This window comes from Haliotis asinina, chromosome 2 (assembly GCF_037392515.1).
Source record: "Haliotis asinina isolate JCU_RB_2024 chromosome 2, JCU_Hal_asi_v2, whole genome shotgun sequence".
Classification (NCBI taxonomy): domain Eukaryota; kingdom Metazoa; phylum Mollusca; class Gastropoda; order Lepetellida; family Haliotidae; genus Haliotis; species Haliotis asinina.
This window is the reverse complement of record NC_090281.1, coordinates 99723993-99739845: the sequence shown is the minus strand read 5'-3', so window position 1 is coordinate 99739845 and position 15853 is coordinate 99723993. Positions and strand designations below refer to the sequence as shown.

General features: G+C 41.1%; 1 protein-coding gene across 1 annotated transcript in view; it reads right to left on the bottom strand.

Moving 5' to 3' along the window:
* LOC137272156 (repetin-like) overlaps positions 1 to 13328 on the bottom strand; it is a 42145-nt gene extending 28817 nt beyond the window's left edge. Inside the window, exon 1 of the mRNA XM_067804510.1 lies at positions 13182 to 13328. Within this exon, the coding sequence (XP_067660611.1) occupies positions 13182 to 13328 (147 nt within the window). The remainder of the gene's footprint in view (positions 1 to 13181) is intronic.
* Between the last annotated feature and the right edge of the window lie 2525 nt (positions 13329 to 15853).

Genomic DNA, 15853 nt, shown 5'->3' with positions numbered 1-15853 from the left:
ACCCGTGTGACTTTATATATTCTAACTCTCTACATTCTCCCTCAAACAATCTGCTGACACGGGAACGGTGGTGTAGCGTAACATATTAGTAGCAGCGTTCGCTAGTGCTTAAAACACGAGTTCGATCCCAACATTGATACCTACGTGTCCTCTGCTGTGATATTTCTGGAATATAGATTAAAGCGAGATAAAACGTCTGTCTCCAGATGTTCCCAACAAAATTAGTTTTTTGTTATAGTCATTGCAATTCCTACATTCTTATTACCAGAACTGGTTACATGTTATCGGATCAGTGCTCTGCTTTCAGCACTGCGGATCGTTGGAGAAATCTATCTACAGTCAAGGGAGTTCCCTTGCATGTAGTCAGATGTCAGGAATGCTGAATGCAACGTAACGACATGGCCTACAAGCTCGCTCGCATGTTCGTTTGTCGCTCGTCTTGTTTTCACATCACATGTGTTTTGGTGTTCTTTTCGCACCAAACATGATTGACAGGTCCCGTGAACTTTGTTCAGATGCTACTCACCGTTGATTGGCTACTGACTTCGCGGGCGTTTCAAGTTATGTGCATACATTAACGATCAGCAGATACACATCACTGAACCTATTCCTTCGTTCGATCGTTTACCAATCTCATAATATCTGTCTACTTTAATCTACATAATAGTTTTTGATAAACCACTGTACACATGAGCAAGTGTAGTTACTTGAATGCTTGTAATAAACTATTTGTAATAACCATGTCTGCATTGAAAACATCTATTATCAAACGTTAAACAGGATTGTCCAAACAAAGGTTAATAAGGAATGTGCCACAATGTAATCTAACCGTCTTTTTATAGTTGATCTTCCAGTTTGTCTATAATGACGTCATTGCAAATTTCAATGAATATGGCGGTGTGCAAATAAACGTGATTTTTTGTCAAAACAGTAATTTCACAAAGGTCTCCAATACATCTTCTCCACGGAAACAGTATTTGGCGCCACTCTGGGTATCTGATTTGTTCGTTTATCAACTTAAATCCAGGCAATGTAAAATCTCCATCACAACAAATGGAAATTTACACGTCAAATTCATTGTAGAAAATAGCATAATATCCTGGTACATATCGGGTAATTCTGTCGATGCAACAGGCACAAACGAGGCTGAGATCTCCAGGGACAAGTAATCATGTTAGTTTTACCGGGATTTATGAGTATTCAAACAAATATAAACGCTCTGATTTCACCATTATCTTCTCTAAACAACAAGTCGACGCAACCGAGTCCAGGTTCTGTCAAAATGGCGTCATTTTATAAAGTCTCGTGAGAAATAACGGCGTTAACGTTGAAGGATTCAAAGTGACGGACACGAGCGACCAACACTGCTCGGGATCTTGCGTCCCATGGGGCCTTAATGAACGTACATTTGTACAGAGACTGTCAGACAACAAATTACTTTACCAACTTCAGCAGATTTTTTCTTTCCACATGTGTAGTTCTGTATGGGTAGAACTGTGTGGTTAAGTGATATGTGCGCTGTAAAGTTGACCTCTCGGACCTCTTCTGTCGAAGAAGGATTATCATGTATTAAAGTCTTTACACGGATACATCAACGTCTCTAGTTATTAAGATGTATAATGCCAACAGAGGCATGAGATTCAGGGACCTATAAGGTACTTTTAGTTCATTATGTATTGCACAAGAGGTAAGCTAGACTTTGTCATGATTTCAAATGAATTGCGTTTTACACCGCTTGTGGCAGTAGGACTGTTGCAGGTACAGAAAGTAGACTCAACATACTGGAAACAGAACCCAGGACGAACGAACACTTCTACCGCTAAGCTCTTTCCTGGGCTCAGGGTTTAGACAATGAGGACTCCATGTCACGCTTAACTGCAGCAATGTATATTTGAGAAAGTTTTTACAATCTCTCGATTTATTCTAAGTTTCCAAATAAGGAGGTAAAGGGCCCAGCGTCCGTTAGTCCTACCTGCAACATTCTGTTGAAAGAGTAACCCACTCACTGATTCCTATCAACCTGTGCGAAATATAACTTTGTTTCAGTTCAAAGAAACTTTGGCAGCTAAATCGATGGATCCATGCTCACTACTTCACCTTCAGCAGTCACAATGTTAGCAAGTGGTGCATAACCCAGAGGGTGGTTCGTTTTGAGCCATAGAAAGTTACCTGTTTTTACAGCGGATTGGTTATATGCCAGGTGCACACAGAGAAACTACACCGCCACATTATGCTTGTAATCAAGGCAGTCAGACTAAACAGTCATTCGTAGCCCACGGCTACATCGTCTCGATGAACACGCAATGATAAGGCAGTGTTGCGTGATGGTTCTGCCATGCGTGTACTGAACTTCCAAGATAGTGCTGCAATATTCAAGACAGGTTGACTCAAGTACAATTAGTGAAAGTCACACCGGTGACACTTAACACGCAAAAAGATCTTGTTTCTTGCAAAAAAAAACACTTGTTGCAATGCATCACCGGTACAAAACATTGTGTTCGTGGTAAAATATTGTAACTGGTGTGTGTGAATTATTCAACTCAATAAGACGAGAAACCAGACAACACAGCGCACATATAATTATGTTCTACTGACGATACGGATATCATTTTACATGGGTTTTCATGAAACCTTTAGGCATCCGTTTCAACCAATCAAGCATGTATATCTTACACATATACGTGACATTCTCATTATAAAAGAAATACAAAACACTTTCTACCGCCACAAGTCCGCGACCTGATGAAACCAGATGCATGGTGACAGGCGACCTCGCGCAATGGCATGCAATACCCAGAAAACACGACACAAGCCAAAACTTGGGATGGCACCGAATCTGGTCACATTTCGGCCAACAAATGCGACATCCACAACCTAAAACCCTGTTACCCACAACCACCCACTAATATATAGCACAGCCATCTATTAACTATTCCCTCGAACACTGCAACCGCGACCGACCACCGGATACCTGTTGATGATAACACGCAACACCGGGTGTACCAAGGTCTGTGACATGGTTTTATTATTCATAGGCCGCCGTCATTAAGGTATTCATCGAGATGAGCAAGATAAGCATGTGATTGAGAGTATTGCACGACCCACACTGCCCAGGTACACGCTACCTTGGACAAACCTGATCTATAAACAGACTACACAGTGCTGATCTTACAACGTATTCCATCCGGTTCATTGCATTATATTCAGTTATTAGTCATTTAGTTTTGCAAATGTTTAATGTGTGTATCAGAGTCCCCTTGCACAAAACTATCTATACAAAGTGAATAGTATATTTCATAATGGGTGTCAGGGTCACCTTGAAGAGCTGGGTCCTGATATAGATCGTTTAATATTGGTCACTAGTCTTCAGGTGTATTTTACAGATGGTGGATTGCGAATGAAAGGTTCAGTTGAAAGCCCTGTATCATTTATTTTCTGATATTGCTTAAAAGTTGTCCAAGAATTTACCCATTTCACTGATTATACCAGTAAGTAAATAGAAAATACCAATGACATCACCTCATCTGTTTGATACTTAGTTGTATGGGCAAGAGGGGTTTCTTCAACTTTCCAGCCTTCGGCTTTCCTCTGATGCCGAACATTATTCAAAACGCTTCAGTCACTGATACCTATTTTCTACGTTTAAGGTATTTAATCAAACGTGTTCTTTCTTCGAATTTCAAAGCAAAATATACTCAACCCACAGAAGTATTAGTCCCTGTTTCCCATTACAAACCTAGCGTGTTTGTACAAGGACGCAAACATGAGGTCATGGTTATCTTCCCCACAGTGAGGATACAGTCATGGTACCAGCGTACTGTCAGCCGTCATACACGAAATCAGTGACAGCCAACACCAGCACACTTGTAGCCAGACACAAATGCGCCGTAGTTCTGAGGCTTTGCCGTTACCTGTGTTGTATAGAGAGCGAGTCACGGTCATCTTATATTTATGTGTCTGAAATACACACATGACACAAACCAGTGGGCTCTATCAGTGTTTAATATATAATGTCAGAGTGGGGATTATAAATAATCAAAAATTATAATAGTTTTTATGGATGTGCAATTTCTTATTCTGTGAAAAGCGATGTTTTGACATAGATTCTCATGTCGTTGGCCGGCAAGTGACATTCATCTTAAGTGTCAACGACATTAGAATCTATGTGGAAACATCGCTTACCACAGAATAAGGAAGTTGCATATCCATAAAGTTATCATCATTCTTCATAACCTGACCTCGACAGATACCAGCGCTGGCAGTAGTCACCAGTAGGACAGAAGCACCATGTCGACTTGTGTGTCGTCAGGACGACCCATTGCTAGAAAACAGGACGCATGGCTTCACCACGTGACCTACCCACATACCTGCAGCGCAAGGCAGTTTCGGACGGGTTCGTCGTTTACCTGGCCGACTCGCCATGGTCACCTCTACAGCCGAAGCAGTACCATGATAGCAATTTCCTGCCCGAAACCATCAGTTCGAGGCTTATTTCTGACTCATCAGCACAGTCCCCTGTGACGTCATTGGTGTCAAAGACACTGAGTATGACTACAACATCAGTGGTGACGTGTTTGATTTATTGACAAATCATGTTGTACTTCTCAGAACTAGCATGTTTGCAGACTTCATGACAAATGCGGGACTGATACAAACCAGACCAGGAAAGGACAACGTTACTCAGATGAAATTTGACCAAGCATCCTTCCCATCATGCAACAAGCAAACGTCATTTCTCACACAGTAGGACTGACAACGGGATTTTGGAGGGACCATAACATCCAAGTTTTGTCAGAGAATTCCAGATTTCCAGATCCAGAATTCTCGAAATGGAACATTGATGGGATGAGCTTGTCAGCGTCTGCAGTGACGACATCACCCACTGACCCTCCTACAGTTGGCACCAGCACTGCAGCAAGGATTAGTGAACATCCCACAGGCCACAAATGGTAATCTGATTGGTTCTGCTTGGCGACGATGCCGGGTAGTTCCAGACAGGGAACCATGATATACAGACGACCGCCACCTTGATGTTAGACTGTATCATGTGTGCCACAAGGAACCTCGGTCAGTGACAATGATAAAGTTCATGAACTGTTGAAAATTGTTGCATAATACATAAATCATACATCTATAATGACCTTTGCGTTTCTTGTGTGCGGAAGATAACATTTATTACAATGCTATACGTGTTATTTGCACGATGTAAATTACATGCATCAGAAAAAGGAATACTTTGTAGGAAAGTGGGCTTGATGTCACGCATTACTCAGCAAGCGTCATATTTGTTGGGCGGACATGTTCCGGTACACACTAGATGAGTGGTACGGCTTTTTGTTCACATCTTGCATACTTAAATGCATACAGACTCTCCTCACACTCATGGGCGCATGGAAACAGCTTCTTTTTTATGTCTAATTAAATATCATCGCTGATAATACTCAGATGCAACAAGTCTATGTCCATCGTCAACTCTCTATCCTTCACTGCAAATTTGAAGATCCTTGCAATACACAACAATATTAACAAATCAGTCAATACGCTTTATGCTATCAGTCACAAATTCTAAAATAATGAGGGAATATTCAAGGATCCTTTGGATCTGCTGGAAGTGGAAATATGGCAAACATTATTTATTTTGGTGGAACTGTAATCTGTCAAAGCTTGTAACACATTTAGAATAAGTAGTAAATGATTCATCCATCCTTCTGAACAAAGGGCGCGCAGATCAATAGTCCTGTGTAGTGTATGGTAACCTTGTACTCCCGGTAAACTGTTCTGAGACCTGCATGCGAGTTTTGTCATTTCTGTAGTGATCTCGTCAACAGGGGGATGTCAAATTTAGGCGGCACCTGGTTTTCAGGTTTCCGACAGGGATGATTGAATACTGTATTAACTACTGTCTTGCCATACGACTGCAAAGTCCTTATCAAAACGTGTGGTTGAAGTCGACGCTCCTCGATCTGTGGAGAAATTCAGTTATGATGGGGTCGAGGAGAAACGTCATCATTCGTCACATGATAGTCGAGAAATTTATGCAATATACATTTTAAAGGGAATATATTTTGTCAGATAAATGCTCTTTTTACAATGCATGGTTGTTCCGATTACCAGGCTATTTCACGGAACTACATTATTATGTGATATTATGTGTATATTAAACTGGCTACTTTCACACATACAACATAACTTATTCACAAAATACAGCAGAAAAATTGTGATGGTATATTCTGGACGGATGATAAAGTACAATCTATCTTTATACTATAGCCCTAGGCACACGAGACGCATACATGGAACATTTTTTATTGATACAACCTCAAGGCTTTGTGTGACGGTTTTGCCAGATCTAGGTGCAGGTGCCATCAAATATACATGGGATGGTTTCAATTGCCGTTGCTCGATGCCTGTTCCAGACTATAAAATTTCCAAAGGTAGTCATCGTCTGTTGGATAAGACATTGTTATGGAGTTTAGCGCTGATATCCAGCTGTTTACTTTTATCTACAGTAGATTGGTTTGTCCGTAATGTGGGTCCCCGAGATACCGTTATCTACAACATGTACATAAAGGTGTCTGCACGCACTTACAAGTAGCTGAGGAAGTCTTTACCTTTCAAACTTCAGCCAGTAAACGCATCAAATATATAGGAGGAGGATAAAGTAACGGTGAAAATATGTTCACAGATGTTGACGCCTCAACACGCACGCACACACGCACACACGCACACACGCACAAGCATACACCTCGCTATATATTCATTGTGAGCTCAATCTAGGATATTACTGAGACACACAGACACATACATAATGTCAGTTTCCTAATTCAGTCGTGATGCTCAATTTGTGATTCTTATCATTGTGACGATAAGAATTATTCTTTTACCAGCTAAAATGTATCAAGTCTACAATGCTACCTGAAGGAGCAACAGAGGCGGCCAAATACAAGATCTAACAGCCTTTGAGGTCCTGGTTTGATCATGCCGGTGACCTTCATCACAGTCGTTACTAACGTCTGTCTGATGATGCTCCTTTATTCATTCTTTATTACGTGAAATACGATACCGCTAATAACTAACTCTTTTAAAGCTACATGTAGCATCCCGACATCGTCGACATGTCCTCATTATTGACACCTATCAAAGACAAAACAATCTCTTGAACATAAAGATTAAAGGCAGCATTTGTTTTGGGTTATCCTGGAACATGAAACAGATCGTTACATCCTTGATTTCCCTTTTGTGGCTAGGAAATCACCTGTGAGTATTAAGCCTCATGACAAGGTCTCGATGGCATTTCACCACAACTTTCAAGGTCATGTATCGTCAGACAGCCTTATATCATGTTGAGCAATCATGACCACACGTTAATGTCAAAGGAAAAGAAAATGACAACATAAAATATATCAACCGGTCTGCTTAGCCATACACAAATTGCCAGAAATAGATACTGATTGGAACTTTTTACCATACCGTGAGATACGTATGTGAGAAGATACTGTGTGAAGAATGTAAAACCTGAGGATGTAAGGTAGCTTTGTCACTTAAAAATACATGCCAATAATTGACTATTGAAACATAAAGAGGAAACTTATCACGTGAATTTAGTAACATTACAAAGTAACAAAGTGTAAAGTTTATTTTGTTTGTTGTTAAGCGCCACTCTCAGCACTATGTCAGAACTATACAACAGCAGTATGCAAATAATCGAGACTTGTCGCAAGAGGTGACTGGGTGGATCAGTAGTCAGGTTCCGTGACTTGGTTGAGAACATATCTCTGTTACATGGATCTTTCTTTTCCGAGCCTGCTCAGCTTCGGTACGTGTCTTTGAAGCTAGAACGCTCATTGTGTCTTCACCTTCCAAGGAAAGGCTTGGCGTATCAGTAGTAGTTACCACCAACACTTACACCACAGCAGAGGGAGTGAGAAGTCGGTTGGAAACTTCCTTCACTAAGTACCCCCATGTCACATGACTTTCATATTTCTCAAAATGCAAAAAAACGCCTCTATAGACAGAACCGGTGTTACATCAATTGTGCATTTATATAACACCAGGCATGGGATATAGGTCTCTTCCACGGTGGCACTGCAGTGCACCATATACCAACACACAGATAAAGGGGCAGTAATCATACATGCATTACCTCTTCTTTTTTGTTCTTTTCTTCTATGACATGCAAGTACATGACATCATACGGTGGGAAGTGACGCATGGATAATTGCATGTAGGCTTTGCAGTGACTTGGGAGACTAGTGCGTCGTCTATGACAAAACGTTGTTACATATGTTACCGTTTCACTTAAACTTATTTATACCCACTGTAAAGACAAACGCTGAAGGTAGTAAAAATATCACGCCATGCATATGTTTTTCACTCCATGATGAAGGCGGAAAGTACATTGCGCAACCACCTAATCGATTAAGTCCCCTTATATGACTTTTACTAAAGCGTTGTTTCATCGGGTTTACAAACAGGTCCCAGTAAAGCAGGTGAACAGTTGAATTGCCTTTGCATGCGTTTGCGATAAACGTCACATTCTGAAGATATAGCTGGAATTCTGCCATTGATTGTACATGTCGTTTGTTGTTTTCATGTAGACAACAAAGTTAAATTCTACGTTCACTATAGTCATTAGACGCAATTAGTCTGTTCTATATATTGCCAAGGTATGTGTAATATCGTGTATCTCTATATGCAATCCACGTCTGTATCAAGGGTAATCATATTAGTAAGATAGTGAATGGCGCTTGTGTTACAGACCGACAACGGTGATGGTGGATGTTTATCGTTTAGGGAGTAGATGCCCATGTTCATCACGGACTAACACTGGACTGAACCTGTACCTACTTACACCATCAGACCTTGGTCAGTCGGGTAGCCAACCATCATCTGACCCTGACCACATGCAGTAACGGACTCTCACATATGACACTTGGTTAGTTGTTTTCATATACATGTAATGGATTTTCAAAATTCCAAAATCATACAAAACGCTTTATCAACTATGGACGATTACATCAGAAGTCATGGTTATATTGTGTAAAAGCGGTTAAAAGAGCGGTGCGTGAACATAATGGAAATAGTTTTTAACAGCATCACTTATCAAATAAATATCCGTTCTCCCTAAAAGCCTCCGTACGCATGGCAATTTAAACTATTCTGTGGCGAATCTCCAACAAATATTCCTCTAATTCCATTTATGCCAAAAACTGATCACTATTAGGTTTCACTTTATGGCATTCCTGGCACGCTCCACTCTTCTGACATCCACCAAACATCTCTCTGTGAATCAACGAGTAAGTGGTTGTCTTACAGTGTCTGTATTGGGTGCACTATCGTATCTTGTAAGTTACTGGGGTCGCATTAAAATGTCATATGAAGTCCATCCCTGCTTCCACTGCATGATAGCCTCTCAGACCAGGCAGAATAATCCTTACAACTACAATGTCAATAAGACTGAAATACGTCAGTGCACTAAATATACCATAGATGTGTCAAAAAGCGTTAAACATCCTCACTTGAGGTTTGAAGGCGATACCTCTTTCTTTCTTTCTTTCTTTAAAAAGCCAAATCATGATCCACTGTGGCACTGGTACCATTACCAAATAGTGCTGTTCCGGATCCTGATGTCCTTGGGGGGTTTCTAGTGCGTTGTGATCGTTTAGAACCGTTTTAGGTCTTCAGTTTTCATATTTGTCTTTCTCCATCCTTGTCGTTTTATTCCAACCACGAGGATTGGATAGGGCACGAATTTCACGCAGAGAGTCAAATCTAAGACAGATCCTGCCTCAACTCCCTGCTTGTACTAACTCAATAATCAGTATTTGAATACATTCGGAGGGTTTCCGTTGTTTGTGCCTCTTTGATTTGTGAGAGAGTATCTTTGAAAAGTCGCTAGGTGACTATCGTGGCGATCCAGCACAATTAACCGTTAGCTCAGGCGCTCTACAAAATGGCCTGGGCTCCTAGCCGCTGCCTCTAGACGTGTCTAAATCTCCCTTCAAACACAACCATTGAGAATTCAAATATAATGCTCACACTCCTGGGCTCTTCCTGACAGAGGAAATCACAGACACTTGTGAAATTAAATCTGTCTACACGAGTTATTGGATTAGGACAATACGGAACCTATTAACACCGACTCCATCTTGACGTATATTTCAACACGGGCATGATCTAGAGCTGAAATGCGTTTGCATATGTTTCGATCAATAATTCAAATATTACTTATGTATCAGTTTATTACATTCGTTGATCGAGGTCTGATCCAACGACGTTATCAACATTCACATTGATCATTTCAAGCGCTACTTAAAGGTCACATGCAACGTAAAACACAACTTTGCAGATTCTGGTACCTTTGGGTATTCACTTACAGAAACAAATCATCGAAAATGCCAGTTCAACCTATAAAGTTGAAAAAACGCGATGAAAAAAAAGCCCGCGAAATCGGAGTTCAAACGTTTCACTAAATCCCCCCCAATGCTGGGGGGAAAACTGGTTTCAACAGTTGTGCAGCGCTGCGTCCATAACGCATGCGCAGTGAATAGGTTCGCGGAGCTTGAAACAGTATGCATGTTCAGCGTCTGAGGTCGTGAGCAGTAGTCTAATCTTGGTTGTGTACGCAAACAAGTAAATAATCAACTCGTTACGTAAAAAAAAAACTTGTTGATTGTGGTAAGCAGTCTCTGTCACAGAGAAAGCTCAGTGTCTGGTTTATTCACACCTATATGTCTGCCTGCCTGTTTGCTAAATACAACATGCAGTACACAGCTTCAATCATTGACCACGTGCAATTTGAACTTAACACCTATCAGACTATATGACATAATGAAAATAAGTTGATTTATGACTCGTGCACCCGAGTCCCGTCTCTGCCACATTATGTAATTAGGCACGTGTGATACACATGGCATGTTTTTATGTCTGTGGGTTGCAAACAAACTACATTTATTTTTTTCGGATGACTGGATCTGATGGAAACTGGTGCAAACTCTTGTCAGTTTCAAGTCCTGCTCTGTACTTGGACGAATGACAGATTCCAACCACGCAGTAGTTTGTCTCTGCTGACATGATTTTTGATTGGATCGAGCGCAAATTCAGAGAACATGTATTTTCAAAACCCAACATCTCTCTAAACATTCTTCATGGATAACGACTTCTTTTAGTGTATATGATTTTGTTTGACAACAGTATATGAATCCACACTGAAACGACGCATCAAGTACACAAGAAGAAGTTGTTATCCATAAAGAATCTTACTTTCTTGTGACTCGCCATACTTGTAAAATGCCCATCAAACAGATCATCTTTCTGTACTCACAATGAACCCTCAGCATATCAGCAAATGAAACAGTCAGTCAGAAGCCGTCGTTACACTTGAATACTCATCCACCCGCTATGATTGGGTTCGTTCTCCCGAGGGCTTCGTTTCGAGGAAAGTAAGCCCAAGTACAAAATATTGCACTTTTGAATCGCGATTGTACGCTTATAATTTTGTTTATTTGTTTTTTTAAAAGCAGCAATGTATATTATATGTCATGAATAAGTGATACATGTGTTTTAATTGTGTTTGATTTTTTTGTTGCATGTGACCTTTAAACTTGTTCACACGCAGCCAGACATAGTGAAGAATACAATGACCAAACAATTCACAAAGAAATTACCACGTATAATCACAGGTCCTCGTGTCTTTGCGAGATTGTTTAAAAAGATATTGTTTTTTAGAAAAAAACCCGACTCAAACAGCTTCCCAGTGCAATACATCATGAAGTATTTCAAGTAGAGGGTCATTTCAAATCTGTATATGTATTTTTAAGTCTGTAACAGTCGCAAAGACAAGACAGCCTGTGCGTATATTGTTTATAAGCATAACATGATGATTCAAAACGTAACACTGGACGCAGGAGCTGTACCCATCTGGTGTCGAGGGCAAAAGAAAGGCAATAAAATTGAAAACTTTGTTTGTGAACATGTCCAGTCTTATTAATACACTGATAGTCGTGAGATCTTGACCACGCCTGTCACCACGTACACGTTCCTACATACACTGGCCAAAGAAAGAAACGCATAATCAATATACCAGTTTACCTTTACCTGTTTTATATAATCGGATTACACAATATGTAAAACAACATATTTTTACACAGGGTTAGGCACATGTTTCATCCACTACATATTCACTGCTCTTGGGTCAGTCAGAACCTGGTGTAACTACCACGAGCATCGATCACTGCTCAGCACCGCCTGGGGCCTGGGCATGGACTGAATGAGTCGTCGAAGCTGGCGTGGTGGAATCCTTTTCCATTCATCCGGCAATGCATGGTTCAGGCGTTGTAGCGCCTGTGCTTGTGGCTGTCGGCGTCGCACACGTCCGTTTAGCAGATCCCACAAATGTTCAATGGGGTTGAGATCCGGCTATTTGGATGGCCACCGCAGCACATTCACATAGTGGTTGGCAGATAGTCTCTGATACCTCATGCACTGAGCGCTCTAGCGTTGTCGTGTGGAAAATCTCTCTTCTGACGTTAGAAGATTCATCACGGTAGCGTACAGCAGTGGAATTTCCATGTACGGGTACCAGATCTGTTCTACCATTCAAGGATATTCCTACCCACATCATGACACTCCCACGCCGTTTCTATCAACTTCATAAATACAGTATAGACTGTAGCGTTCATTTTTCCGTCTGTGGTCACTTCTGCCATCATGGCGATACAGCAAGCATCGCGACTCATTACTAAACCAGATCCTCCTCCTGTGCACTAGGGTAGCTGGTTGAACGTTTCTGCACCATTGCAGACGTGCACGACGATGATGATGTCGCAGAGCAAGTTCTGTACATGGTCGCATTGTCGTGTCCCATGCTGCTGTAGCCGGTTTGTGATGGTTTGCGCTGACACTCTATGATGTCCAGCAACATTGTTGGCTGCATATATCTTGCACTGATTGTCCTGTTGCACAGATGTAGCACTGGGGCGGTGGGGTAGCCCAGTGGTTAAAGCGTTCGCTCGTCACGCCGAAGACCCGGGTTCGATTCCCCACATCGTTACAATATGTGAGGCCCATTTCTAGTGTCCCCCGCCGTGATATCGCTGGAATATTGCTAAAAGCGGTGTAAAACCAAACTCACTCACTCACTCACTCACTCATTCACTCAGATGCAGCATTCGTGGCCCTACCAGTTGGATCTCCTGTAGAGTTGTGGAGTCGAGACTGGAGATAGTACTCTGCCTCACGTTGAAGTGCATGGCTACTGATGACTGACTTTCTCGAGTTTCCAGACAGCCAATGACTCTGTTTCTACACTCTTCATTCAGTCTTGGCATCTTGAGGGTCGCAAATGCCCTTAGATTGATTCGCAACGGGACTATCACATTTTTATACCCATCGGTATGAAGCTTTAGTACCCGTATTTGCACTTGCAACATGCTTACAGCTTTTTCTCCATCGATTTTTCCAAGTTTTAAGTCAACGTACTGTATTTTGGCGACAGTTCCCCAAATGAAGTGGACGGGCTGCATTCACAGTTAGCAATGACATCTACATTTATTTCAAGCATTTTTATTAAAACATTCTACTTCTAAAAAATTATTTTAACAATTTCCTGCCCAGTACATTTAAATGCTCTCAATGCAGTTGAACTGGAATAAGTGGAGACTTCTGTCCTCCACTGGGTACTTTGGTGAAGTTTCCGCCCACTGGGGGTGTCTCCGCGAGGGGGTCAGGTGGTTGAGCTTACCGAGTATGACATGTTGTGTGGGCGTCGGTATCAGTCTGCATTACACATACGTCATGTGGTATTAATAGATTAGGAATGTAATATTTAATGCTTCCTGAAATCAAGAACCTCTTACTTTCTTCATACTTTTCTATTTTCTCTCATTCTATGGAATGGGTACGTAAATCCAGCGTCTACATTTCAGGCAGGAATTTCCTGGACAGTAATAGTGCGTGTCTATTCTGCTGGTTGTTTACAATATGTTATGATATTTTACCAATATTGGGGATGTTAAAGAAAGTACGTTTTCATAGATGTGCTTGTTGATAAAGTTGCCGTTTTGATCGCTAATGATTACTGTACTGTCTGGCGGTTCAAATAAATATTGAATTTAATCTGTTAGAATAAGGTCAAATCTCCACAGCGCTTGTAAACTCAAACATTTAAAGGTAGGTACGCACATACAAAGGTATTTGGAACCATCTCTCCAGTGACATACGAGGGGATGTCAATAAGTTTTGAGGGTTTCATAGAAAGACACAAAATATTGGTACGAACTGCATTTATTTTTCAACATAGTCCCCTTGTGAGTCAAGACACTTGTTCCATCTTTTCTGCCAGGCGCTGATGCCATCTCTGTAGAAGGCGCCATTTTGGTCCTCAAACCAAGCCTCAGTAGCAGCAATAAGCTCATTATCATCCTGAAATCTACGACCACGCAAGTGTTTCTTCAGATCTGGGAACAGATGTTAATCACTTGTTGCCAGGTCTGGAGAGTGGGATGTGGCAAGATTTCGTACCCGCATTCCTGGACAGCAGCGGCTGCAACGCGAGAGGTGTGTACTGGAGCATTGTCTTGATGTAGAAGAATACCACGTCTGATCTTGCCCCTGCGCTTCTCCTTGACTGACTGTCGCACTTGCCTCAACAAGTTAGCGTAATATTCCCGATTCATTGTTCTTCCTTTTGGTAAGTAATCTATGTGGATGACGCCTTTGCTATCCCAGGAGACTCTCGCCATTACCTTCTGCACTGATCTGGAGGCTTTGAACTTTTTGGTCCTGGGAGAAGTGACATGTTTCCACTCCATGGATTCTTGTTTGCTCTCAGGATCATAGTGTTGGATCCAGGTTTCATCACAGGTTACTAGCCTAAAGTGAAAATCTTCTGGATTCTTGTTGGTTAGCATGGAGTTGCTTATGGTGAGCCTTGTTTGCTTTGTACAGTGAGCATATAGTTTTAATAGAGAATGTAGATATTTTTCCAACGCTGAAAACCAATAAGTTTTATTCTTATTTATACATCTGATGTTCATTTTACATGTTAAAGGTCACATACAACCAAAAGATCAAACATAATTAAAACACAATTATCACTTGTTCATGACATGTAATATACATTGCTGCTTGTAATACAACAAAAATTATTAGCGTACAATCGCGATTCAAAAGTGCAATATTTTGTACTTGGGCTTAATTTCCTCGAAACGAAGCCCTCGGGAGACAGAAACCAGTCAGAGCGAGTGGGTGTGCACTCAAGTGTAACGACGGCTTCCAATTGGCTGGTTCATTTGCTGATACGCTGAGGTCTCATTGTGTGTTCAGAAAGATGATCTGTTTGATGTATTATGTATTATAGAAGTATGGCGAGTCACAAGAAAGTAAGATTCTTTATGGATAACAACTTCTTTTATTGTACTTGATGCGTCGTTTCAGTGTGGATTCATATACGGTTGTCAAACGAAACCATATACATTAGACGAAATTGTTATCCATAAAGAATGTATCTTGATATGTTGGACTTTCTAAATACATGTTCTCTGAATTTGCGTTCGGCCGAATGAAATATTATCTCAGTAGAGATGGAGAACTACTGTGTGGCTGTAAACTGTCATTCAAGTGCACAGCAGACGAAGTACGAAACTGACAAGAGTTTGCACCAGTTTCCATCAGATCCAGTCATCCGAGAAAATTGTTTGCAACCTACAGACATAAATACATGTCATGTGTACAAGTATCACACGTGCCTAATTACATAATGTGGCAGAGACAGGAGTCGGGTGCACGAGTGCATAAATCAATATATTTTGTTTACAGCGTATAGCCTGATTGGTGTTAAGTTCAAATTGCATGT